Source organism: Passer montanus, unplaced genomic scaffold (genome assembly GCF_014805655.1).
Source record: "Passer montanus isolate IOZ18808 unplaced genomic scaffold, ASM1480565v1 scaffold49, whole genome shotgun sequence".
In the NCBI taxonomy this organism is placed as follows: Eukaryota; Metazoa; Chordata; class Aves; order Passeriformes; family Passeridae; genus Passer; species Passer montanus.
This window is the reverse complement of record NW_024369818.1, coordinates 6170948-6198301: the sequence shown is the minus strand read 5'-3', so window position 1 is coordinate 6198301 and position 27354 is coordinate 6170948. Positions and strand designations below refer to the sequence as shown.

General features: G+C 49.8%; 1 protein-coding gene across 12 annotated transcripts; it reads left to right on the top strand.

Annotated features, from left to right (window-relative positions):
* Positions 1-12741: 12741 nt before the first annotated feature.
* LOC120508765 (probable G-protein coupled receptor 83) lies at positions 12742-20833 on the top strand. 12 transcript variants are annotated; one of them, XR_005629071.1, is made up of 8 exons: positions 13024-13145; positions 13301-13350; positions 13520-13577; positions 13655-13925; positions 14714-14839; positions 15483-15616; positions 18753-19809; positions 20471-20833. XR_005629071.1 is itself a non-coding variant. In XM_039722674.1 (5 exons), the coding sequence occupies exons 2-5, from the start codon at positions 13542-13544 to the stop codon at positions 19345-19347; spliced, it is 1239 nt and encodes a 412-aa protein (XP_039578608.1). In that variant the 5' UTR covers positions 13047-13145; positions 13301-13541; the 3' UTR covers positions 19348-20446. The 12 variants fall into 12 exon arrangements, 1 of the variants encoding a protein (XP_039578608.1); XR_005629070.1 differs by having other exon boundaries at positions 13517-13577; XR_005629073.1 differs by lacking the exons at positions 13024-13145; positions 13520-13577 and adding an exon at positions 12778-12793.
* Positions 20834-27354: the final 6521 nt, after the last annotated feature.

Sequence of the window (27354 nt, the reverse complement as noted above, 5' to 3'; positions counted from 1 at the left end):
CTCCTGATCACTCCCTGCAAAGAATGTGCATTCTCTGGTTAATGTGATTATCAGCAGTAATTAATTCCAGCTTCCAGTAATGAATTACAGCTTCTTGATCAGCGTTGTAAAAGCTCTTTAAGCTTGTGTCAAGTCGTGTTTGCTCAGAAGGAGGAGTTATCCATCACTCCTATGGAACTCACGATTCCTTGTGGATTGCTGCTACTGCAAGAGACTCAATTTCAAAGGCAAAGTGCCCGGTGTGAGACTGGCACAGAACTCCAAAGCTGGCTCTGAAGGGACAGTCACAGGTGGGTCCTCATCAGGCTGAGAGGAAAAGCTTTGTCCTGAGCAGGGATCTGTGGGATCCTCCATCATGCTCTGTCTGAGGACTCTTTTGGGGAAGCTGCTGCAGGGGGAGAACCTGGCTCTGACACCAGGAGGGCACCCAGCACCACAGAGGAGTGTCCCTCCCTCCCAAGGCAGCTGTGTGCCCTGTATCAGGGGGGAGCTGTGACCCAGCTGGGGTCTGTCCATCCCCCTGCCCTCCCACTCCCTGGGATGTGACTCCTGCCAAGCCACACAGATGGCTGCCAGCAGCAGAGGAATGTTTGTCTGCGTGCATTCCTTGTTAATAAAAATAAGTCTTTTTTTAAGGTCGTAGGCAGAGGAGTTGTCATGTCACATCCTGTTCTGTGTCTCCACAGCAACCCCAAACTTCCCAAACACGGAGCAGAGCAGTGATGGTCTGTCTGCAGTGCATGAACTCGGGCTGTCTGTCCTGGCTGTGTCACCCACTGGCCCCCTTCCCAGAGTGGGAGCATGCAGAGCAGCGTGGGTGGCAAACTGGCACGGTGCTGCCCTGGTGATGCTCTCTGCTTCCCTCCCCTGGGACCAGGGAGATGCTGCCTGTGCACCCCAGCAGAGCCCACTGGGTCCCCTCAATGGCAGATGAACAAATAAATAGAGCCTCTCAATATTTGGCTCCCATGTCCATAGTCACTCACTTTCCCTTGGATATACAGGTGTTTGACCATGGGTGTTTCACAGGATCATGGGCACTATTTTCTCTCTCCTAAGAGAAAATTGCTCAGCCAGATAAAACAAGCAAAAAATGCTGGTTGTGCTGATTCATAAGGAAACAATTTCCCTTCTATTTTAGCACTGTACAGCAGGAAATTGCAGAGTGATTTGCTGGAGGAGCAAGAAAATCAGGATAGGACAGATTGTACAGCATTTTCTGAGGGTCGGATAATTCTTCACTCCCTTAGAGTCTGTCAGCAGGTTTGTGCTGCGTGATATGGTGTAGACTAGAGATTCACATGCATCTTCAGTAAGCTCCAGCTTCAGGAGGAGCATAAAAGAAGAAGCCTGGACCTCAGTGGGTCTTATTGATACCACTGGAAAATGATATCTGAGGGGCAGCGACTCCGTGTGTGCTCCTGGCTGCCTTGGCTGTGCTGGGGTTTGTGCATGAGCTGTTGGGTATTTTAAAAACCTGCAGAATTGCACTTGAAATGGTGGGTTTGGTACCCAATCCCAGGAGATTTGTGAAGGTCTGAGGCCCAGGAGGTTTTTGAAGGTCCTGGCTCTGTGAGTGCAGGGGTCTGGTGGGTCTGTGTCCAGGGCTGATTCCTCTGGGCTGTGGGGAGCTGGGGGGCACAGCGGGGTCTGCTTGTGTCTGCTCTGTGTTTCTGGCCTCCTCCCGCTTGGTACCCGCACTTGGGCAGGGACTCTGCTCCTCACAGGGATGTGGCTGAAGTTCCAGTTCCCAGATCTTGAAGTATTTAGGGATATCAGGAGAAGTTTAGGCTTCACTTTGCACCTAAAAGCCTGATTTACTGCCACAGCAGTATAATTGCTAATTCTTGTCTGCTTTTTAGAGTTGTGAAGTGATTTCTGCCTCCAGGGAATCCTTCTATATCTCTCTCTCTTGTGCTGCTGGTCAGGCTGTTCCACAGCTCTCCCTTCCTTGAGTGTCACTGCAGTCCTGTGAGGGTTCAATGGCATCAGATTATTCTGCCCATTTTGCCTCTCATACGCCAAATGATCTGCAGAAAAGATGCAGGAAAGACACTGTTTTGTGATGTTTGGAAATGCCAGGTGAGAACTCCTGAAAATTCAGAATCTCAGGGTTTGCCCCCCAATCCTTTGCACTTTGAACAGCATCTTGATGAAGCATTAGCTCAGCTGCAGTTACCTTCACTTTTTGTTTCTGAGATCATGGTCATCCTTGTCTGTGTGCAGTTTTTCATGCCAAGGGACCATTAAGCCAGGCATGTGCTCAGATATGGAAAAACAAACCCATGGAGGCCAGGGGGTGTTAAAGATCACAAAGAGAATGAGGCTGTGCTGGGCAGAGGGGACAGAAGGAGCAGCAGAGCCACCCCCAGAGATGTGCCTCCTCCCTCCCTGTGTCACCCTGCTCAGGAGGTTGGCACCAGGAGCTGTCCCCTCTCACCATCCTTGCAAACTTTTGCATCTTTATAAATTTCTCAAGAAAAATTTTCTGTCTTTCCTGGCTGGGGAAGAAACCCACTTGAAAAGGGCATAGGAGCAGGGATGCTCTTTCCTGGCATCTTAATGAAGCAAATCCTACAAGCTGTCTGAAGAGGTTCTAGGAAATCTCTGTCCTCACCCAGGGACAAACTGCCTGAGTATGGAGGAAGAGTTTTCCTGCAGCACCTCTAAAGGCACGTTCCCAGCCTGTGAAGAGCTGCCCCTTGTCTTCTGCTTCCTCTTATGTTGTTACTGCCAGAGATTAGTGTTAATTGCTGAGCCCCGTGGAAAGGGAGTGCTTGGATGGTTTGGAGTGCCTGCAAAAGGAGTGTCACATATTTCAAAGTGTTTGATAAACAGGGGAGCAAAGGCAGACAACAGCATCAAAGGCCGTACTGTGCTCTCCTGGTGTAGCAGGCAGCTTTTGAGAGAGGGAGCAGATTGCTGAAGGCCATCATATCCCTGGAGAACATGAACCTGCTTGACTGGTGACCCCCGGCAGCACCAGCAGGTGATGGGCAGCACAGAGGGAGACACTAAAAGGACAATTACACTTCACATCTTTTCCTTTAATGCACTGACCTCTAGAAAGGAGGTGGGAGCAAACGTGGAGGAAAAAACATTGTTGTGTCTAGATTTGGAGTTCTGAATATTCTTTGTTCATCTCCAGACCACTCCAGTGTTTCAAGTATGAGGGAGGGAGACGCTAAAAGGACAATTACACTTCACATCTTTTCAGACCACTCTAGTGTTTCAAGTATGAGTGCTACAGGTTGAATCAAAGCTATTAGAGAATTAGATTAATTTGAATCAAAATGCCTATGCCTATCATTTGCATATAATCCAGCAGGCTACAGGTTGAATCAAAGCTATTAGAGAATTAGATTAATTTGAATCAAAATGCCTATGTAAGAAATTTGCATATAATCCAGCAGAAAGTGTCTGTCATGTCCTGGCAGCTCATCTTCAGAATACAGCTGCATACTGATGAAGTGCTCATTGAATAAGAATTATTCAGTCCTGGAGAAGAAACAGAAGTCCTGAAGGAGAACTGCAAAAGCAGACTGTCATCAAACAGACATGTGATCAGTCAGGGTTCATGTTGCTCAAGAGATCTTCACTCTGCTCATATCCATTAGTGCTGCTCTGGCTCTTAGCCTTAGTGAGGCTCTGCTGAGGCACCTGCCCATGGCTGCAATTGCAGCTGAGTCTGGAACAATCCTGAGCTGGGAGAGGATGCCCTGAGCCTGTGGTACCCATCTGCTGTGCTGCAGGAGCCTGAGCTGCCCCTGCTCCTGCAACACCTACAGCTGGAACCCCCCAGGCCTAGGGCATGGTTTATGTTACAGGGTTTTGCTGTTCCATCTTCCCCACACATACATACAACAGAGTTTTCTGTTTTAAGCCTTCCTTTAAGCTGTTGGTGTGTTTGAGCCCAGTCACAAACTAAGGAGGGAAGAGAGAAGATTGCTCACTGAGCAGCCTGGCAAAGAACCTCACTGCTGAAGGTCCCTCCTTGTCACAGCAACAAAGGCTGTGGGCACTGGGCCCTTCCAGTGCTCCGTGTCAGTGCTGATTGACTGGAGTACAAGACACAGGCTGGTGGTCAGGGATGTGGGATTGTAGCTGCCTCCAAAGCCACACTGAGTTTTACCACATCAGTGAGATTCTGCTACATGGGGAATGTGTCATTTTATTATCACCTGAGCTGCAAGCAAAGCAGAATCATATCAGCTCATCTTTGTTCACAGCTGCAACAAAACTGCAACACTGAATTCTGTTCTTTCCCTCTTCCCAGATAATTTAGGATTTTCTCCTGGATCAGAATGGGAGGACTTAGTCTGCTAAAATAAGGGCCAGCCCAAGACCTGTGGTGTACCTCTGCTCTCAGTGAATTCTTCAGTGCTGACAACAGGTTGTTTTCTTCACAGGAGTATTTTAGGGTTCAGGTCCACAAATCAGTTTAGGCTGGTCTAAGCCAGCCATCCCTCCATCCCAGCAAGCCACATCAGGGCCACTGACCTGCACTTACTAGTTTCGCCAGCCCAAGACCTGTGGTGTACCTCTGCTCTCAAATGAGGTCTTCAGTGCTGACAACAGGTTGTTTATTTCACAGGAGTATTTTGGGGTTCAGGTCCACAAATCAGTTTAGGCTGGTCTAAGCCAGCCATCCCTCCATCCCAGCAAGCCACATCAGGGCCACTGACCTGCACTTACTAGTTTCACTTAGATTATACCCCTGTTGATTAGCACAAATGAGCTGAATAGAAAGTGGAAAATGCCTCTTTGAGCTCAGCATTGAATTCTCTACACAAAAAGGAAATGCTTGTCTCCTGAGTTTCTTTTCAGTTTTTTGTTCACAAATTCTTAAGTGAACAAAGACAGGCTCCTGGTTCTCCTGCTTTGCAGCCATTCATGTGCCTCTGGGAAAGGTTCAGCTTCTGTGCTTGCCAGGCTAGTAAAGGAAACAGAAAACACAGAACATTAGTGCATTTAAATCCCAGGCACTCTAAAGTCTTGAGAAAATAGAAAAAATATTTGGCAGATACATCCACCTGATGCCCACGGCCTCAAGGGCCTCAGTTGGGAAAATCTAACAGAAGGGGCTTCTTTGAGGTGAAGTTTCCTGAATGAGTTACCATCTAAGGCAGGAAGAAACTGGAAGAGAAAAAGAGAGGACCTGAGCCCCAGATTGGATAAGCCCCAAATACAGGAATTAATCAATCACCTGGTGTAATTAATCACCCAGTGAACAGGAGAAATCTAGGGAGGATCCGGGCAGGCTTGCTGGAGGTCCCAGCACCAAGGGGGATGGCATTGAACCAAACAAAGGCTTTGAAATGCTGCTCTGTGTTTCCTCCTGGGAAAAGCCTCAGCAGCAGCAGCAGCAAAAACATTTCCCTTGGTCTCCACACTTTTGCCCAGCAGGAACCCCCTGCCAGATGTGGGTCTCTTTGTACACCAAAGGCTCTGCAGCCTCATGGGTTTCAGGGATTTGGAGATGTGCTGGGCACTGTGCAGGTGTTGGGGAAGGTAGGCAGGAATAATGGACAGCCCTTGCCAGCATTCTCTCCCCATTCTTGTTCCTGCCAGCCCTGGCACAGTGGTCCCTGCCCCAGCAGCATCCCGGAGGGGTTTGGGCCTCCTATCCTTGCTGAACTTCTCAAAAGCAATAAGAGATTTTGTAGTTTTTCCTCTTACACCTGGAAAGGGAGGAACCCCACAAGACTGTGATTTAGATCAGTCCCTGGAGCAAGAAAGCTGAGCAGAAGCAAGAAATCAGCATTTCTGAAACCTCTCCTGGTACCTGCGGTACCTTAGCTCTGGAGCAAAGGAACAATCCCTCCTCTGTTCTGACAGGTATTGAACCCTGAGCAGAGCTCCATGAATCCAGGAGAAAATCAGGAATTTCAAAATAAAGCCAAGCTTTATTTTGGCAAGGAGAATATTTCCTGCCATGGCTGGGGAGGGGTCCAGCCCCTGCAGAACCCAAATCCAAGGGGCAGTAACTGGGCTGCAGCAAGCAGCTCCTGCCCAGCACCAGCTGGGGGCTGAGATGTGACCTTGCTGCCAGTGTCAGAGCCTGGGAGGCTTTATTAGCTGAACTCCAATAGTAAGTGAGTTATTTTTGTGTTTGTTTGTCTGTTTGTGGTTTGTTTTTGTGAAAACTTAATCTTCTGGTTTAATAAATAACATGTTTTTCCCCTGAGCTGGGCTGGCTCCCTGCAGATGCCCACCCATCATTGTTTGCCTGGTCTCTTTGCTGCAGGAGAGTTCCAGTGGCTAAGGGCCAAATGATGCTGGTGGCTGGAGACCAAAGGAACTGGTAAGAAGAAGACACATACCTTCAGGTATATCCTTTCTGGTTCTGCTGATTCCTGAACTTCTGCAGTCACAGTTCCAGAGGATTTAATACAAAAGTTTTTGATAGAAATAGCGTATTACTGTTGTGAAGAGAAAAAATCCTGCCTTGACTTTACCTAGCAGTGAAATGTACATTGATGGGCCTTGACTTCACCCTGTGGATCTGTTTCCATTTAAGCTGATCAAAATTCTGCAGATAAACCAGCCAGAGCTGGCACAGGTAACGTGTTTTGCCGGATAATTGCAGCTGGGAGCAGAGGATGCTGGCTGGCAGGGTTCTGCAGCCATATGCTGGCTGGGTGGTTTGTGTGTCGATTTCTTGCCTGGGTTGTTTAGAATTCTGCACCAGTAAGTAAAGAAATGGAAAATTACTGCCTTGTCTACAGTTACAGAAATCTAAGTCTCAAAGCAGACCTGGAAATCTTTGTGCTGCTTGATCCTAAGGCCAGAGCTCACTCCTCAGTGCTCTTGTTTAGCTCCCAACACTGAGCTTTGGAGGCTCCAATTATCTCCAGTACTAGATTTTGGTGGGTCACCCCAGTGATGTCTGGCTGCTCCAGGGCAGAGGGGCAGCGTGGGGCTGCATAGGGACCTGCCTGAGCAATCCCAGCACCCTCCAGTTTTGCACAGCAGGGAGAAATGCCCCTTTCATTCTAAACCTGTCCAGCCATTCCTCTTTGTTGCAGTTCCCTGAAGTTGTCCCCTGGCCATCCGTGTGTCCCATGCAGGCAGAGAGGCAGCCAGTCACTCTCTGTCCATCCTCAAGGCTGCCCTGTGCCCACCCAGCCAGCCCAAGGCTGCCCGTCCCACCCAGATCAGCCTCTTCCAGAGCTTTTGCAGGGGAAACCAGTGGAAATCCTCCTAGGGATCCAAAAGGAGAGGTCCTCCTTATCCATGGTGCCTCCTTCCAGCAAGGGGGGCATTTCTCTGACATGTATGTATCTGCATGCTCCAATAAATCACATTTCTCCAGTATGTATTGATTTTTTTTTATTTTTTTTTTTTCAGGCTGCTTGGAAGGCAATTTGGATGTAAAATAATCAGGATTGCCCCTGGGGCCCCTTTCAGGAAGGATACTGGCCATCTTTTGTTCCCTTGGTGGTAAAGTAGTTTAACTTATAATTTAAGAGCAAGATAATCACTACTTTTGTGTTTGAGCTCTTTAGACCTCCCTGGAAAGTGCCAATTGGATTATGCTCTTCAGATTTTATTGCTGTAATTTCACAACCTCTTTTAACTGAATGAGCTGAAAATTAAGTTTTAAATGCTTCAGCAGAAGTGTCTGTCAGAACTGCCCCTCCTTTCCTGGCTGTTTGTGCTCCTGCTTCCACGCGTTTGCAAACCCAGAATGATGGACTTGGGCACCCTGCTAGGGCCCTGCAGCACCTGCTGCAGCTCAGCTTTGCAGAGGCTCCTGCCCCTCGTGCCCCTCACCATCAGCTGCTGGTGCCTGTGGTTGTTCTGCTGATCAGGAATCTGGCAGAGCCTCAGCACCCTCCATCCTCTGGCCGAGCTGCTCCCGAATCCTGGCTGCCCTGGGCTGTGGCAGAGCTGTACCCCTGACTGGGGCACCCAGGCCCAGGGGTCACTGCCTGGGGTGACACAGGAAGGGACCTGTCACCAGTGCTGCTGGTGGCTGAACCATTCCCCCCAAACCCAGACACTGGGCAAACACGTGGATCCTGGGGGATCCTTCCTGGGATCCTGGAGGGATCCTTCCAGCTGAGGGAGTGAGCTTTCACCAGAAAGCTTTCACCAGAAACCTCACAGCTTTTCCACAGCTCAGGAGCTTTCTGAGCTGACACATCCCTCAATAGCTACACACAGATATTTGCCACACAGTGAGGTCCCTGAATCAGGGCCCTGGTGGGTGACTTGTCCCCAGACAGAGCTCAGCAGGTTGCTACAGCTGCCATCAGCCTCTGCACGATTGTCCCTTGCTGGCTCAGGCAACTTCATCCTTGGTCATATCTCTTCCTTTGGTCAGAGCTGCACAAAGGACAGAGTTCTCAAGTAAATGTATATTTTACCAATACTTTTCAAGTCCTGTCTTCATTCCTCCCTTCCTTTGGTGGATGAGTCATTCCGGCAAACCTATCATGCTTTAAATTAATAGTGTCTTGGAAGGGAACAGAGATAATGAGCCATTCCAGGATGGCATTTCTTAAAAGCCAGGGAATGTACAGCACAGGAGAAGGTGCTGCCTGAGTCTTCCTCACCTTGTCAAACACATCCACCTCTTTCCTGAGCTTGTGACAGGGTCTGTGCAGTGTCTGACAGCTGCTGGCCTCCACTCCAGACACCTCTGAAGGGAAGCCTCTGACAAAGCCCTGCTTGCAGAGCTGCAGCTCTCTGGCCTCAACCCAGCAATGTGCTCACACAGGGGCTGGGTTCAGCTGCTGGGAGAGGTGTGTGAGTTTGGAACTGCTCAACAAAGGTGAGAGGGCTCCTTGTGAGCTCAGGGCAGTGGGGGTGTGAGTGTGGCTGGCACGTGGTCCCACCTGGATGTGGGAGTGTCTCTGCTCACTGTTCCTGTACCTGTGCAGGAGGACTCAAAGAAGCTCTGGCTGGTGCTCCTGCAGAGTGAGCTGCAGGCAGGGATGAAGGCATTAATATCCCCGATAACAGCCCCCATGCACACCACACACAGAAAGTGACTTACCCCTTCCACTCTTTGCCAAGACCCTTTCATTAACGAAGAGTTTTCTGTTAAGGAAAACATGATTTTTTTTTTTTGTTTTGTTTGTTTGTTTATTTGTTTTTCTGTCTTGACTACCACATGGAGGGATAAGGAAAACATGATTTTTTTGTTTTGTTTTGTTTGTTTGTTTATTTGCTTTTCTGTCTTGACTACCACATGGAGGGAGGAGAAGAACCTCCTAAAAAGAAAACACTGTATAGAGTGTTCAAGGCTCAGAGGGTTCTGAAGCTGAGAGTTCACCCCAGCAAAGGACAATAAAATGGATGGGTTGAATTCCCACACAGATGGGCTGCATCAAACCAAAGGGCAGACTCTGATGGCCCAAGCCACAGCCAGGCTGGAGCACTCAGAGCTGGTAGGACAGCACAGGTAGGAGCTGGCTCTTACTGTTACCTGCTAGGGTTTCACATCCCATTGAAAATCAGGGAGGCAGCAATCAGACAGGAATTAGGTGTGCTGTCAGTCATTCTGTATTTCCAAGGAGAAGAAAAAAAAAAGAAGTCTGAAGATCCAGCCCCACTGGGCCACTAGACAGAGCCCATGAGAGTGGGGAGTGGGCACAGTTAAAATGGTAGATTGTAATAGATTGATACAATGGTAGTTCTCTTTGTTCTGTCACCCAAACCTTACAGAACCTCAAGGACTATCAAATCCATTATAAAGCTTTTCTTTTCCAACTACCCTGAAGTTGCATTATTAGTAGCTATTATGCAATTACCATTTGTATTTTGAATAATGAAGTCTAAATTGTAACTGTTCACAGGACATCAATTTCAATTGCTATGGCATTGTTGCTCTTTTCTTATTTCTCCTTTTGAAGCCCATTTTGTACAAGGTGCCCCTCCACCCACTCGCCTGTGCTGAATCTCAGAGCCAGTCAGAGCACATTGATAACAGCAGGCTCTGGCCTGACCTAATGCACATGAAAGCACTGTTCCCGTGTCAGTGGCAACTGATGTCAGATCATACTCTGACCCTGGGGAAACTGAGCCTTGGTTATCATGGATGACTATTTGCACTTCCCAGTTCCTGTCTCCTGAATTTTAATTTGATTTAAGTTGAAAGATGAGTTTAAAATTTGATTGCAGTTTCTGTTTTAGATGTGCACTATCCATTGTTTAGAAATGTGGTGTGTCCATGCCAGGTGAGAGGAGCCTGAAAGCCTCTGTGGGGCTGCTGAAAGCTCAGGTGGGAGGAAGGTTCCAGAAGCACTCAGAGAGCCAGGCTCAGGTGGAAGTGCCTGGTGCCAAAGCTCTCACCCTGCTGCCACCTCAGGCAAACCCAGGCTGGGTTCTAACATGTCTGGGCTGTGCACATTAGTAGTACATGCAATGTAAAGCTTGGTAATTAATATTTCAGGGGCTCAGCTATACTTTCTGTGTCCTCAAATCTAACAGACACCAATATCTGAGGGCAAAAGGAGGAGTTCTGCAGCTCCTCAGTTCCAAAACCTCTGGTGCCTGTGTATCTGCACTTTTATTAATTCTTCTAAAAGGACCGTCTGACATTTAAGAGTAAGACACAAGAAAGAAAGGCACTGAATACCTTTAATACCTCCTGCACGCAGTCTCCTCAGAGACAAGCAGGTAACTGGAATTTTGCTCAAGAAGGACAGGGAGAAAACTAACAATTTTATTCCACAACACAACCATTCCTGCTCCTGAAGTGTTTTCTGACAGATAAAAACCAGACGAGCATCAACCAGAGACTTGTGTAATGACATGGAACACATGGGGCTGGCAGCTCCATCAGGGGTCCGAGGGCAGGAGAGAGAGGCTGGCTGGGATTATTGCTCTGGGAGGGATCAAGCCTTAACTCCTTAGCCAGTGAGGGCCTGAGTGTTTCAGGAGGTTTTAGCACATACTGTAGTTTGATAATTTGCACCTGGAGAAAGCTGACATGCCTGGGATTTTGCTGGAAATATGATTAGACTAAACTCAGCTTTCTTCTTCTGAGCTTGCAGCTCTAAAGCCAGTGCTAATGTATGCCAGCCAGAACAACATGGGAGGATAATGAAACAGCTCTTTGGATGCACAAGAATCTCACAGCTACAGTGAAAATGGCTTCAGGGGGACTAAAAAATAGCAGGAACCTCCCAGATCATCTTGCTATAGCGGTAATAAACTTCCAGTATGCCTTTTCCGTAGCCCTCAGGCAAGAAACTCCAGAGAGCAACTGCAAAGTTCATTCTGGTTCTGCTGAAAGCAACTGGAGCTCTGCCACAGTCAGGACTGGTGCATCTCTTAGACCTGGGAATCCATAAATACAAAACTGTGAGCAAAGAACCAGCTCCTTGGAAATACACACCAAATATACAAATCTTTCCTCCTCTCTTCATCTAGACTCTTTTTCTACTATTTGCCAGGAAGATCTTCATTAGTCTTTCCCAGAGTCTATGGCTGACACAGTGCAAGTTGGGATGCCCAGTTTACTCCATGACAAATTACCTACCCCCAAACTAGAATTTAACATTGTACCTGTCATCATTGTTTATATGCCCTGATAGAGGTTACAAATGCCAGGTACCAGGACAGACATCAGGCTTGCAAACAGTATTTTAAAATTATTAGTTGGAATTAGGAAAAAAATGGATAATTTGGAAAATATAAGTGTTCTTATCATTGGAACATGCAGATTGACCGTAGCTGTTTATTGAACTGCACTGGGCTGTTAAACCCCACACTGACAATGAAAGTGAATTCTTGACTCCTTGCATCAGCACGGGACCTTTTTACTCAGAAGCAGAATTTGGAGTCTGGCAAGAGGCACATTCTCTATGTCCTGTGTCCCGTGTCCCTCCCATGTGTTTCCCATCCTGTAGCTACTCCCCTGCCTTAGTCCTTGCATGGCCTGGCCACAGCATGGACATGGACAGGGGAAGGAAATTTGGAGTCTGGCAAGAGGCACATTCTCTATGTCCTGTGTCCCATGTCCCTCCCATGTGTTCCCCATCCTGTAGCTCCTTCCTGCCTTAGTCCTTGCATGGCCTGGCTAAAGCATGGACATGGACAGGGGAAGGGGACCATGCAGGTGACTGGAAATGGACAGGAAAAGAAACCCACTTTAGATATATATATATATTTATGTATATAAGGAATAAGTGACACATATGGAGTGCAAAATGAGAAAGATGATGATATCTCATTTAAAAATATGTTGCCTAAAGTCTTTGAATCCTAAACTGTCTTCTGTGTCAGCACCTATATATATATATATATGGAATATGTGACACATATGGAACACAAAATGAGAAAGATGATACATTAAAAATATGTTGCCTAAAGTCTTTGAGACCTAAACTGTCTTCTGTGTCAGCACCTGTCAAGAGTGACCCAACCGTGATAAAAACACTTATCAAAAAACAAGCGCTGAAACTCCACCAGGAGCCCTTCTGCAAAGATTCGGCCCGGGAGAGGTTTGTGAGGATGCTTTTCCCTTTTTCCCGTTAAGGCAGTGCCGGGCACTCTGCAAGCACGGATGCTCCGTGCCCGCTCGCCGCTGTGCTGGGCGCTGCCCTCCGCCCCGGCCCCGCAGCAGCCGCTCTGGGTACCGAGGGAGCGGCACCGGCACCGGCACCGGCGGGTGCGGGGCGCGCGGGGAGCCGCGGCACTGACTAACCCCGGTAGCGACCCTCGGGGCTCCGCCCGCGCCGATTTATGAATGGAGCAGCTCCGCCCCGAGCCCGCCCCGAGCGGCGGCGCCGGCCCCGCCGGCCGCACGTGCGGACGGGCCGGGGGAGCGGGGTGCGGGGTGCGGTGAGAGGGGTGCGGGGTACGGTGTGGGAGGGGCCGGGGTGCCGGTGCAGCGCGGGGTGCGGGGTCAGACGGGTGCGGAAGGTGCGCGGGGTGTGTGCGGTGCGGGGTGCGGTGCGGTGCGGAAGGTGCGCGGTGCGGCGCGGGCGGCGTGCGGTGCAAGATGTGTTAAGAGTGGCGTGTGTGCGGTGCGGTGTGTGCGGTGCGGGGTGTGCGGTGCGGTGTGTGCGGTGCGGTGTGTGCGGTGCGGTGTGTGCGGTGCGGGGTGTGCGGTGTGGAGTATCCAGCGCAGGAGCCCGAGAAGCCGCTGCTGCCCCTTGGGACCGGGCACGGTCAGGAACAAAAACGAGGTGTGTGAGAGGGGGTAAGGGTAGGAGTTAGGGAGGGGAGTAAGGGTGGGGAGTTTGGGCTCTCCTTGAGGTTGAGGTATAATCATGCTGTAATCTATGCAGTGTCACATACAGACATAGCTGATCCAGAAAGTGAAGTGTTGGTTTCTATTCAGAATTCAGGTTGTTGCTGGAAAGATGTCCTTGGATTTGTTTAGAGCAGAAGGTGAGCGTTTCTGCATTGGGAAGAAGTTCCTGCGACAGCAGCACAGGATGGTCAGGCAGCCTGCTTGAGCCAGAGCTCACCTGTGAAGTTCTGGCTCTTCTTGCTGTGTGAGGGTGTGTGGTCCCAAACCAGCCTGTTTCTGTGACACCACTGGTACTGCTCCCAGCAGGGAAGACTGGGATTGACCTTCCATGCCTCACTCGCTGCTTCAGCCATCCAGGTCACAGGTGATGGGCTTTCTTGAGGAGTTTGACCATTACTCTTCCCTGGCCAAACTCATGTCCATCTACCACGCAACCAACAGGAGCATCTTCAACTGGACAGAGAGCCGCATTGTTGAGTGGGAGAAATTTGCTGAGCTAGCTAAATATGAGCCAGAATCCCAGAAACCAACAGTGAAAGCGCTGCTAATCATGGCATACTCGGTCATTATTGTCACGTCTCTCTTTGGGAACATGCTGGTGTGCCACGTGGTGCTGAAGAACAAGAGGATGCACTCAGCCACCAGCCTCTTTATCGTCAACCTGGCGGTGTCAGACATCATGATCACACTGCTCAACACACCTTTCACCTTGGTAAGTAGCTGGTCTTGCTGTCCCTTCAGCCAGGACAGGAGTCTCCCACCCACCAGAACTCTGCCTGGTGGTCACAGACTTTCCATGCACTCTCTCCTAGGGCTGAGGTGGGAACCCAACACTACCAAGTCTAACTGATAACTCTACCAGGCAAGTAAAACACTGTTCAGCCACCTGTGGGCTCTCTGTTGCTCTGTTAGACTCTGTAACTCCTAGAAACTCCAAAGTCTATCACAATGTGTGCTACCAAACCCCAGCAAGAGCTTCTTGGAGAATGAGAACAAGTTCCTGTGTTTTTAATGTTCATGCAGGAGAGCACTGGAGAGTCCCTTAGTGGGTCAGAACAGTCTGAATGTCAGTCATGCTGGGTGACTGGAAGAAAGTAGTCAAGCTTTTCAGAGATGCCAGCTGGATAAAGGCTTCAATGAAAGCTCTCCAAATCTGACAGTGGGATTGATATCAAACCTTGGTGCACTTTTTCCAAATATAGTTGTTAGCGTAATAAAAAGTTTTTACCACTGTTCACAATGTCTGTAGAACTGGCCAGGAGGGCTGTGGCATCACCACTTTATAATCAGTGGGGTTTGACCCTATAAACTCTTCTGTAAAGGTGTTTCAGAGACCAGGATAGCTGATCTTTCTATAAGTTTCAGGTGAAGCTGCCCAACCAGTCAGACCCCCTGAGCCAGCTCAGGTTCCAGCCACAGGACTTGTTGGAAAACAAGCCAAATCCCTATGGATTTGTTTTTACCACATTTTCTGGCTGATGAGCTGTTGTTTCCCCTCAGGTCCGCTTTGTGAACAGCACGTGGGTTTTTGGAAAGGCCATGTGCCACATCAGCCGCTTTGTGCAGTACTGCTCCCTCCACGTGTCCACACTGACCCTGACGGCCATCGCTCTCGACAGGCACCAGGTGACACTGCCTGCCCCTCTTCTTTCAGGGCTCTGAGAGCAGACTCGAGCTATGATAAGTTTTTCTGTCCATGGCCATGACAAACGCTGGCTCTGTGTCCAGTGCAGGGCAGCAAGGACAGCCCAGGCCATGTGCTTGTCCCTAGCAATCACTCCCCCTTCATGTGCTGTTGTCAAATAGTAAGTTCCAGACTATCAGATTTTATCAGTTTAAAGATCTAACAAAGAAAATCTCATGAAAGGTGAATTTCTGCCTCAGCATAGAGGAGGAAAGCTCAGCTTCACAGGCCCAGCTGGAACAAGAGATGTTTTTATATAGTTCATATAGAATAAAAAACATACCCTTAAGTGAAGACACTTGGTAGATATCTTCCTTTTTTTTTAACGTAATGTAACCTCCAGCTTAAGGAAAACACATTACAAGATTGAGGATAAAGTTTGAAAGCTCTTCTGAGCAGACTGAGAAGTTCAATGTTTCCCATTTTCCAGGTCACTCTAATGAACAGGACATTTTCCTAATCATGGCTGTCATTTTCCTGTCATTAGCTGTGTTAGGTTATGTCACAAGCTGCCCTCTCCTCTTGTGGGCTGTGAGGGCCTTTGCTTTCTGTGGGAGAGGGGTCACGATGGAGTCTCTGTTGCAGGTCATCCTGAACCCTCTGAAGCAGAGAATGTCCCTGACAAAGGGAGCTCTGAGCATCTCTGTTATCTGGCTGATGGCAACCTGTTTCTCCCTGCCCCATGCTGTCTATCAAAAGCTTTTCCAGTATAACTACAGGTGAGTGATTTCCCTTCCCAGTGAGCGTGTGGAGGCCTGGCAGCCCCTGTGCAGAGCCACTTGCTCAGCAGGGAGGGCAGCTGAGCATCCAGGCATGGGATGGGTGATGTGGGATGAGAGGGAGTCGGTGTATGGGTGACATCCCACTTCCCCCAGCAGAGGCTGGGGCTGTGGAAGAGCTGCCTGGCCTGTGCTCTGCCTGGCCTGCTGTCCAGGGTTTGCTCATGCCACCTCCTGCGTGCCCAGATGAGGATCTGGGTCCACTCCCAGCCACGTGCTGGGGCAGTCCCAGGCACAGCCTGGCTGGGGCACAGTGTTGGCAACACACACCTCCTCCAGTGCCATGGCCTCGCCAGGAGAGGCTCTGTCCTGAGAAGGTGATTTTCTCCTGAGGGACTTTCCTCTTCCCTCCTCTTGCCTGCTCAGCTCCTCAGACCCAGCAAGACCAAGCCCATCCAACTCCCCCAGGGAGGGAGGAGAGAGAAAGTCAAACTGCAGTTTCAAAAAGAAAGAAAATAAACTTCTTGTTGGGAATACCTGTGCTGACATCACCAAGGCTCTGCTGGGAGCAGGAGCAGGGGACCACCCTGGTTTGTCAGCAGGGCTACTGATCCCTCTTCCCCAGGATTTCCTACACTGAGTCTCAGGTTGTGACTTCCCTCTATTTCATCCGTGTGGATTTACGAAGCAGGACCAACCTTCCCTGAAGCTTGAGGTTCCTCTGTCCAGTGTTACACTAACGAGAAAAACATAGAGAACATACATTCTTCATGAAGCAGGGCTGTGGGGGACCAGTGGGGCAGGTGAGGCATCAGTGCTTTGGCAGGAACTGGAGCTGTCCTGGTGTGCCATGGTGCCTCTCCTCACAAAAGGGAGCTCTTTGCTTGGCTGAACACAGTGACAGCAGATGAAGTGAAATTTCACATCAACATAAGGATAAGGATTGAAATACCAGAAAAAAAGAGAAGGTTCTAATGTAGAGGGAAAGAGAGAAAAAGAAAAAAAATTAAAAGCAGAAGTTTATCTCCCCACAAAAGGCCCAGCAATGGCACTTGTCTCTGCTGTCACCCTCTGCCAGGCAGAAATACAAACCCCAAACTCTGGGGTTCTTTTCCCTTGCAGCCCTTTCCTCTGTGGTACCCAACCTGTTCTGTCCCTCCTGTCCCCACCAGCCTGTGGCATTGCTGTGACCTCTCTTGTCTAGAAAACAGTCTGTAACAGTACCCAAGTGGGATTTTTGTGGCAGGTGTCACGCTGCTGGTGCTGCCCTTCGCAGGAATGCCAGCCTTGAGGCCAAGGGGATAATCTTACCATGACCTGTATTTTCAGGCTGAGATCAGCATCCCAGGGAGTGGGGCAAGGAGACACTGACAGGCAGCAGGAATGAGATTTCTATTGTAGACACTGACCTTCTGTATAAAGGACAAATCTAATTTCCTGCAGCCCAGTCAGATCCCTCCTGTTGATGAGGCAGGAGAGCGTGAGTGCCTGCCTAGGCTGTCCCTGCTTTTGGTGTCCAAGGGGCTACACCAGCTGGAAGTGGGATGGGGGCTTCACAGCCCTCCCCTGGCTGTGCTTGTGCCTGGTGTGCTGCCATGGCCAGGGGGTATCATACTCTAACTGCAGACTGTAAACACAGGGCAGGGTTACTCCGTGCTTGCGTTGCTCTGCAGCTGTGCTTGGGGATTAGGGAACAAATTGCTCATGAATGAACGAACCCCACGATCTGTTTCGGGGCACCTGTCTCTGCTCATCCTTTGGCATGGTCAGAGGAAACCGAGCCCTGTGTTGGCACGAGGCAGCTCAGCAATATAAGGACTTCCAGGACATGCTATTCCTGTCCCTGCTTTCCATTGAAAAAAAAAATCGCAGTTGTAATATTGCTTGTAATAGCTCCTGCAGGGTCAGGGTTTCTGAGATTGCTTCCAGGGAGTGGTTAGGGTTCTGGGATGGGAAACAGGGGCTCCACCAACATCCCTCTCTGGCTGCACTACACAGCAGCCATCTGAGTCCCTGGTCATATCAGCACTCACTGAAACAGTCAGATCCCCTTGGGCAGGTCGCCTGTGCCAGTGGTGAGGTCCCTCAGATCCAGGGGAGGAAAAGTCAAGACTGCAGTTCAAAAATGATGATTCTCCCTTCTGTGTCAGTTCCCATCTTGAGTGGCGTCTCCGGGTCCTCTGTACTCGGTGGACCCATTGTCACTCCTCTGACCTCATCCCCTGCTCCAGCTGCCTGTTCTCAGCAATCTCCTATTTGTGGCACAAAAGGCAGCTCCAGCAGTTGAAAACAGGATATTAAAGATATTAATCAATACTGCAGTGAATAGTACAGCTTGATGGGGGCTCAAATCTGTGCTGAATAGAGGAGAACCGAGGACAAGGGATGAAGAAAGAAGAGTGAAATGGAATAAGAGAAAGCAAAAGAGAGGAGAAAGGAAAGAAAAAGAGAAAACATCCACTGAAATAAATTCCATTACTCCAGCTGCAGGGTGTGGAGGGGACATGCAGTGCAGTGAAGGGTGATGGGATGAGAGCCACTGCTGGGCAGGCAGTGGGAACACATTGGGATCCTGGGGCTGGATGGGATGGGACAGGTGTGAGAGGTTGTTAAAATGAGCTGTTGTGTATGGTTGCACTTTCTTTTGTTAGTTCATTGTCAGTGGTTCAACTGGAGCCAAGTGAATAATCATCACACCAGTTTTAAGAGGTAGCAGGAAGGTTGTAGGAGCTGATGGCAATGGAATGGTAGCTAGGGAAGGGAAGTGAGGTGGGTTGGTCATGCCTGTGAGTCTTTCTCACAGCCTCCAGCCCTTCCCTCCCCTCCAGAACAGCCTTGGCTTAGAGCTGCTGCAGTGGCTCTGGCTGAGGGATCCTGTGCTGGGGGTATGGCACGGCAAGGGGTCCTGGCTGCTGGGGGACACAGCACGGTGGGTGCTCCCATGGAGGGCAGGGACTGCAGGTCCAGCCTGAGAGAGACGTGCCAGAGCTGTGGCTCTGTGTCCTCCCTCTGTCCCCACTACACCTCTGAGCAGGTGGCTGTGGGCAGTGTGAGACCCCCACTGTGTTTTGCCGAGCCAGCAGCACCCATGGGACAGCAATGGCCACATGCCATGTCTGTATTTCCTGTTTTCAAGGGAAGCCACTGTCCGGAGTCTGTGCCTCCCTGACTTCCCCGAGCCTGCAGAGTTGGTCTGGAAGTATCTGGACCTGTCTACCTTTCTCCTCCTTTACCTCCTGCCCCTGCTGATCATCACCGTCACCTACATGCGCCTGGCCAAGAAGCTGTGGCTCCGCAATGCCATCGGGGACGTCACCAGGCAGCAGTACGTCACCCACCACAGGAACAAGAAGAAGAGCATCAAGATGCTGGTGCTGGTGGTGGTGGTCTTTGCAGTCTGCTGGTTCCCCCTGAACTGCTACGTGGTGCTGATCTCCAGCCTGGGCATCAAGACAAGGAACTCGCTCTATTTCGCGCTGCACTGGTTCGCCATGAGCAGCACCTGCTACAACCCCTTCATCTACTGCTGGCTGAACGAGAGCTTCCGCACGGGGCTGCGCTCCCTGCTCTGCATCTGCCAGAAGGGGACACAGCCTCGGGAGCAGGCGCTGCCACCCAGGGCCACGTCCTGCCGCGAGGCGTGGCTGGAGCAGGCCCGCTGCAGGAAGGGACCGGCCTCCCAGGCCAGCTGCTCCACCAGGAACCTCCCGACAGCCAACACGGACCTGTGAGCCACGGGGCTGAGGGGACCTGCCTGCTTGTGGCAGGCACCAAAGGGCATCTCCCAGTCTCTCCTCGGGAGCCAGCATTGCTGCTCTCTTGTTTTACTGCTGATTTTTTGGCTTGTCTTACTCTAGCCGCTCCTCTGCTTGGCGTGGTGGGCACACAGCCTTTCCAGCACTCTACCAGTGAAACCCACGCTGCAGCTGGCCCAGGGGGCAGGAATATGTGCAGGGGACATGGAGCTTCTCAGACATCGTGATCTGCTTTCAGGTTTTCCCATTTATTGCTATCAGAGGGAGTGGACCCAGGTTTCTGCCACTGGCTGTAACACGTGTGATAACGTGGGGCTCTGCACAGCAGCAGAAACAAATCCGTGATGACAGGTGTCTGAAGGAAGGACTTGGGCATGCAGATGAACTCCATCCACAGGGAGCCTCACCAATTAGTGTATAGCAAAGCCTCCTACAGAGGTAAGGGTTGTTTACAGAGATTTTGCTGTCAGATTCTGCTGCTCCTCCTGCCCTGTCTGTCCCCCCCACAGCAGCTGGAAGCCAGCCCTAGACAAGGGGAGCAGGGATGCACCCCAGGAGCCATGGCTGTAGGCTCAGATGGCACGATGACAGATTCATGTAGTCCACTGAGAAGTTATTTTTATTATAAATATATTTATTCAGTAAAGAGAGCTACACTGGCACTTTATAAAAGGCCACAAAATATTTCATCAGGGCTGTAGCATTCACTCACTGAAGAATGGAATCATTCTGCATTGTTACTGGTTGCTGTAAAAGTCTCATTTAAACAACAGGAGGGCAAGAAAGGGCCAGAAGGAATGTTCTGTGAGGAGCAACCAAGGACTCTGGGGCTGTCTGGTTGGTGCAAGCCAGGTGATGGATTTCAGTAGCCCAAGGGCAGCCGTGTCTGCTGGGGGGCTCCTGGTCTGCCCTGGTGATAGCCTAGACACACCTTCAGCCCAGAGAGGCAGTGGGGGAGCTGGGTGGCTTGAGGGAATAAGAACATACTCCCACCACCTTCCCAGGGGAGAATAAGCCAGACCAAAGAAGGGAAACTAAGGACTGATTTTTTTTTTTTTTAATTTTTTTTTTTTTTTTTTGTTATTTTCAATTTTTGCAGTGGGAAGGAAAAGGACAGAAAGGAGGGGATTCTAGCTTCAGGCCACTTGACCCCAGCTGGGCAACTTGGGTGTGCACTGCAGTGCCTGCACCAGAAGAAAACAGCAGAACACGAGGAGGGGCAGCAGGAATGGGTGAATGCTTTGTCCCTGAGACACTTTGCTTGGAGCTCACAATTATTGAACATGGGAATTCAAAGTTGTGCTGGTTGCCAGCACTGTCCTCCCTCACTGTACAGAAGGGGGTTTTTTTTTCAGTCAAAAAACATCACTGTGACTTTCTCAGAATGTTAATATAATCTGTAATTAATAAGCATCACCTCATTTAATTAGTAAAAGAAGCTATCATTTGTTTTTTTCCTGTTTCTCACTTCTCACTAGCTTTTGGTGAGCAGCTCTCAAACTGCCATGTGTTGTCTTTAATATTTATTAGGTTTGTTTTTCTTCCTTTAAATGGGTAAATAACCTTTTTGTGGAGGAGTCCAAGCCCTTACTCCAAAGAAGGGGTCTCTCCACACTGCCTTGATCTTCTGCTAATCCCTGTAGTTATCTATCTCTTGCTGTCAGAAATAACCTGGCTGGTTTTCCTTGGATCTGTCGATCACAGCATCTCCTCGTTGCTGAATTTTTCTTCCCTAAATGGGCAGGATGTAAGAGCTGAGTGTATCGAATCTCCGTAATGGCTCAGCTATCTGGACTGATAATTATCAATGCCTGAGTGAGAATCAGAACTTTGCACCCTTTGCCCAGTGCCTCAGGGCTCCTGTATCACTTGAGGATGCCCTGATGCCCAGCAGAGCTCAGGCAAACATAAAATGCACAATATATATTAAAAAAGTATAACCTGAGCATCGTTTGACCAGGGCATGGACAATGCCTGGGGAGCAGGAGGCTGCCTCTCTGCTGGACTCCAAGCCAACTTCTGGAAAAGGGAATCTGTGAAAGTCGGCTTCTGCTGGGTCTGAGTCAGCTCAGCACATAAATAGGTGCTTAAACATTCCTTATAAACATTCCTTAATGTTCTCCATCCCGCCGGACACCTGTGGAAATGGCAGGAGCAGGAGGCTGCCTCTCTGCTGGACTCCAAGCCAACTTCTGGAAAAGGGAATCTGTGAAAGTCGGCTTCTGCTGGGTCTGAGTCAGCTCAGCACATAAATAGGTGCTTAAACATTCCTTATAAACATTCCTTAATGTTCTCCATCCCGCCGGGCACCTGTGGAAATGGCATCCCGAGCGGCGCCGGGATCCGGGGGGAGCTCCCGGGGACCGGAGCCAGGCTGAGCTCCGCTCCCGGCCGGCCAGGGCTCCTTGCTCCCTGCAGACACAGCCTGGGGCCCGACAGGAGTGTGGGGTGCCAGGAGAATCCTCCGGGAAGCCTCTGCCACCAGGAGACCCCTCCTGCTTCCTCCCGGTGCCCCCGGTGGCTGCGGCGCGGCTCTCTCGCAGGCGAAGCCCCCGGGAGAGTTTGGAGGGCAAATTATTGAAACACTGAGTCACCACAAGGCTACTCCCGGGAAACTATTTGAGCACACACAAATCAGCGTGCAAAGATCCAGCGAGACATGTCTGAGTGATTAACAGCCCGAATTTATTAAGGTTAGCTCATGCCAAATGCAGCAGAGTGCCTTCAGCAGAGTTGCTGATGAAGACGATAACAGGGAGCGCAGTGCAGGGGATACCTGAATTCCAGAGACAAATCCTCTTATACAGCCCCACCACATAATGAACAAAGAAACCACAACATGCCAACTAGATTAACAAAAAGCTAGCAGAAAAACCCCCACAATGAGTCAGAAAATTAGCTCAGGAAGGAGAAACAGAATACAATTATCATCACTTAGCTCTTCAAGTGGAAAACAGTACGGAGGGGCTGGCCAAAGCACGCTGCAGGGATAAGGGGGAATGTTCTCAGTTAAATCCAGTTTAAACTCTGGATGTTGGGGTGTAGGTGGGCCAGTGACAAACCATCATCAAGTAACTCGGCATCTTAGATCAATCACAGAGCAGGGGAGGAAGAGGGAGGAAGGAGCCTGGCCCTTACCTGGGAGACTGGATGTGAAAGGCACACCCCGAATTCCCGCGTGGGAGAAGATGTGCAGCCGCCCTGTGCCCCAGGCAGCAGCAAAGTCTCTCCCTGGAGCCGGGGCGCACAGCTCTGCTCTCTCACTGGCTGTGGAGACAACCTGCCTGCCCCCCAAAGACATCACCTGCCCCCCAAAGAACTCACCTGTCCCCACAGACCCCTCCTGCTCTCCCCTGCTGCCTCCTCCTGCCGCACTCCTGCTCTGCGGTGGGCAAAGGAACGCGTCTGATCTCCCAGACTTTGGAGGCAGGAATACCAGCAAGTGAGGACAGGTTTAGCACCAGGCACGGGCTGCAGGCAGCACTTGGTTTGAAGGCTGATGGCATCTCACAAGCTGCCCTGTCCCACCAGGGCTCAGCAGTGATCCCCACCCCAGTTCCAGGGTCTGCTCCCCTGAGGTGACACCAGAGCACTCCCAGGGCTTGGCTTGTCCCAGTCTGAGCCCAGCAGGTACATTGGAGGCGTCTCCTTGCCCAGATGTGCTGCAGATGTTGAGTTTCTGCCCTGGAGCAGCTGTTCTTTGGGGTCCCTGATGGGCTGGGGCAGGGGGCCAGCAGCAGGTACCAAAAGCTGCTCTGAGCAGTGCTGGGAGAGCCAGGAGGGGCCAGCCCGAGCAGGCAGGGGTGTGGGTGTGTGCCTGGGGGTGTGCTGGAGCCAGCCCTCCCTCGGGAGGTCACATGCAGCCTCCACAGGCAGCAGATCAAAAGCACCTCTTGCCCTGCTCCCCATCCCTTGGTGTTTTGTTATTTGCCCTGGTAATAAGGGCTGAATTAATGCACTTGGTCCTTGATTGATGTTTCACTCCCCCAGCAGCCCACACCGGCTGATGCTGCTCAGTTCAGTAGTGCCAAGTTGTAGAAGTGGAGAACAGCTGTCACTTAACCAGACGTGAGAGGGCAAAAATAGTAATAAACACCCCAAAAGCCACAGGCTGAGCTCTGCAGGATCCAGGTCTGGTTGTACAACACAATAGTCTGTCACTTGAAGAGATTTCTCCATGACAGGCCCATAAAAGTCTCCTTGGCAGATGAGACCAGACTAATTGCTTTATAAAATCAGATGAATGGACCATCTAATGCATCTGCTGGAGACAAACTCAATTGCTTTATAGGACACTGTAAGGGGCAAGCACGGGGAATGTCCCCATTAATGGAATTCCTGCTTATTACTTCACAATTAATGGGCCTTCAGAGCATAAAGGTTTATATCCTCTGTGTCATTCCCACATTATTTCATTGCATACATCTGTATCCCGGCCATGCTGTGTCCTGCAGGCTGTGGGACCTTGGTGGTCTCTTGTCTCCAGGATTTCCACTCTGCAGGGACCTGGTGTAGCTGACAGCAACAGTAGGAATTTTCAAAGCCTCATTTTGACTATTTCTTGCTATTCCTACAGCCCTGCAGAAGTCATTTCCATTTCAAGCCCACACCTGGAGCCAAGCTGAACACCACCATCAGTGTGATTCCTGGTGCCCAGACTGTGTGTACTGTTAGGAGATAATTTATGATACCTAACAAAAATGATGGCAGCAACTTTCAGAGCAGCAGATTTTGTTCCTATTTTTGAGATAGACAATGTTTTTTTTGCAGCCACATCCTGCCTCAGGCAGTTTTCCACAGGATTAAGCAATCAATTAATCAATGGCCTTAACATTTTGCAGCTTACTTCTCCTTCCACAGCTTATTTTGACCTTTTGCTGCTGACACAGGCCAAACATGGCAGAATTCAGAATACAAGGAGTGCCTGGATCGCTCCCATGATGGATTTACCACATTTCCATCAGTGGGGAGTTGCAGTAGGTTGGGTGGCTCTGGGCTGTTTGGGACAGTTTAATTTGCTTCTGAACTGTGATACACTGCTCAGACCTTTCACATTCAGGTTAATAAACCAAGTCCCTCCTAAAGGCTGGAAAGGAATTGAGTTTTAGTTTTTAGCATTACAGTTCTTCTTTCACAGTACGCTGTCATTCCTGAACTCCTCTTCACAGTTCAGTTATTTGTTTGTCTCCATTTCCCACCCTGTTCTGGAGTTAAACCCACCAGGAACAGTGACTGATGCCAACTGTTCCCTCGTGGAGATGGCAATGGCTGCACTCCAAATAAAGTCTTTAATGCAGTGTCCCTTTCCTCTTTATGTTCATGTTTCTGTGGCAGGATATGAATTTCCCCCCATTATTAAATTTGACACACCCTCTGTTCTGTTTAACAGAATTGCACTAACTTGCCTTCCATTCAGGAGAATGTAAGTATTTTGCTTTCTTGCACAGCTTGCAGGGCAGGATGTAGGGATATTCATTCTCCAGGGGAGCTGTTATGATTAGCAGAGCTAATAAAAACCATGAATATTTAGCAATATATTCAGGCATTTCAGCTATAAATGGGAACATCTTCAGCACTTGACTGATTCTCAGTTTCTTTGTGAAACCAAGTTGTCAAATTGTTTGTTTTGCCGTTGTTTCTCCTGGTCACTGTGAAGGAAGGAGGGATTGAGGGGAAGGTAGGACAAGGCTCCTATTTTCCTATCTGCAGTGCTGAGCATTGTTAACACGTTCTCAGCTCCCCCTCCCTGTACAAAGTGGGGACAGGAGCCTTTCCCCCACTCCATTTCTGCCTGTGTTGATGTGTTTGTGCCCACACTCACACTTGGATGCCAAGCTGCCATTTCTGATGCCATTCCATGGTACAGGTGCTGCAGGGCAGCAGCACAACCCTGTTGGTGCCCAGGGCAGAGGGTGTGGGACACATCTTTGGGAAGACCCTCTGGACAGGACCAGGGTACGACCGTGGAGCAGAGCAGCTCACAGCCCACCTGCTCTCACTGGAGATGTCCTGGGGGCAGGACAGGATGGGAGCCCCAGCCTGGGTCATGTCTGGCTTGTCTGACTTTGGAGGTGGCCAGGGCACAGACCTGGGGCACTGTGTGCTCCTTGATCCAGCACGTTAATATGAACTGTAGGAACAGAAAGTAAGAAATGATGAACATTGGCTCTGTTGTTGTTGTGCTTGATTGGGGTATTTATTTGTAATCCTGTAATTCCTTCAAGCCAGCTCAGAGGAGAATGAGGGGGAAGAGGTATTTAAGGGGTTGTAAAAACACTATTCTTTTGCTAAAATTCCATCCCTATTGCTGCTGCATTGGAAGGCAATCCAGCCCAGTGCCCAGGCTATGAGCTCCCATTAATTGTCACGGAGAAACAGCCTGGCCAGGCTCAAAAACCTAATTTACCACCAGGGCTCAGGGCAGGAGTATAGCAATTTCATTTGGATAATAATGTAGTTTTGAAGGATAATAATAATTATTGGCATCAGGTTGTCCCCAAAGACAGTGGTTTTTTGCCTCCAGCACAGCTCTGGCATTGGAGCTGGATTTGTTTTCCCTTAAAAATGAACATCTGCTGCCAATAATAAGAATAAGGACTTTTTTGTTGTTGTTTTATGGTGGATATTGCTCACAGTTTGGTCCTAGATGAGATGGTTTGCTCTCATTAAAGTTCCCCCAAGCATTCTGCCCAGTTCCTCAGAGTCTGGTGGCTTTTTGCCCACTGAGGGTGATGGTGGCACCCCTGCACAGGCACCCAGCAGCCTTGGAGTCCGTGCCCCAAACACGCACTGTGCAGCTTTCCAGCTGCTTTTTGAAAGTCCCTGTGAGTGCACTGACAGGTTGGGAAGGCGAATGTGGAAGAAAGAAGAACACATTTCTGCCTCCTGGCAAACACATCCAATTGAATTATGTGCTCTGAAATGTGTGTTTTCCTTTGCTTGTGATTGCCCTTGTGTCCTACAGAGACACAATGAGAAAGTAACTGAGTGTGCAAGGGAAGCCTGGGGGAAATACAGAATGAGAAAATCAGAGAAGAAACAGTAAAAACACCACCTGTGGGGAAGGAAAGTGGAGAAGAAAAGGAACTTGGCTATGGAAATTCCTGTCTCTCTAACGGATTTCAGTCTTCAATTTTAGCAATGGAAATTTATCTGCCTGCTCCCCTGGCCCCTGTGCAGGGGCCAGGGGCACAGGGAGGGCAGGTGTTTAAGGTTTCTTTACTGGTGAGCCTCCTGGTTAGGGTTAGGCAAGGAAATGAAGGGTGAAAGCAGGGAAGCTGTTTGCCAAGGAACTCCAGAGCTGTCAGTCTCATTCTTGCCCTTTTCTCACTAAATGCTGCAGCCCAGACTCCCCTGAGGACTGTGTGCTTACCCTCTCCTGCACAGCAAAGGGCAGCCATCCCATCCCTGTAACTACAGAATTTCAATCAGTGTTTTAACAAAACATTGTTCTTAGTCCAGGTCATCTCAGCCCAAAGCAAATGCAGGGCTTTAGGAAAAAGTGAAAATGTGAAAACTCTTGCTCTGTGCCTCCAGAACCTGCACATGAGGGAGTCTTAGAAAGCTCCTCTGACTTCACTGTCCATAGACCATGCAGTCCTTGTTAACACAGGGCTTGTTAATTAATCTGGTTCCAAGCAGGATCCCACCTGGAATGCTTAATTAGTGGGAACACCTCCTCACCCTGGCCAGACTCCTCCAGCAGCTCCCCTTTGCCACTCAGTGCTCATGGGGAGAAGGACATGAGTGGGGACAGAGTGGGGTCTCCTGTGAGAAGGATGCAAAGACCTCCTGTGACAGAAATCCCACCCCAGCAGCTGTGAGATAAGCTCTGCTCAGGGGTCCCTGTCCACACAAGGCCAGGGCCACAGTCCCCACCTCTGCAGGTAGATTTCAGGGCATGCAGGTGAGGTGTTCACACCCCACACATTTCACTTGGGTTATTCACAGCAAACCCCACTGGTCAGGAGCACGTGTCTCAGC

Coding starts and splice junctions, on each gene's coding strand:
- LOC120508765 (XM_039722674.1), top strand. CDS start 13,542: ATGCCTCACTCGCTGCTTCAGCCATCCAGGTCACAGGTGATGGGCTTT. Junction 14,840..15,482: donor TCGCTCTCGACAGGCACCAG/GTGACACTGCCT, acceptor TCTCTGTTGCAG/GTCATCCTGAACCCTCTGAA. Junction 15,617..18,752: donor CTTTTCCAGTATAACTACAG/GTGAGTGATTTC, acceptor CCTGTTTTCAAG/GGAAGCCACTGTCCGGAGTC.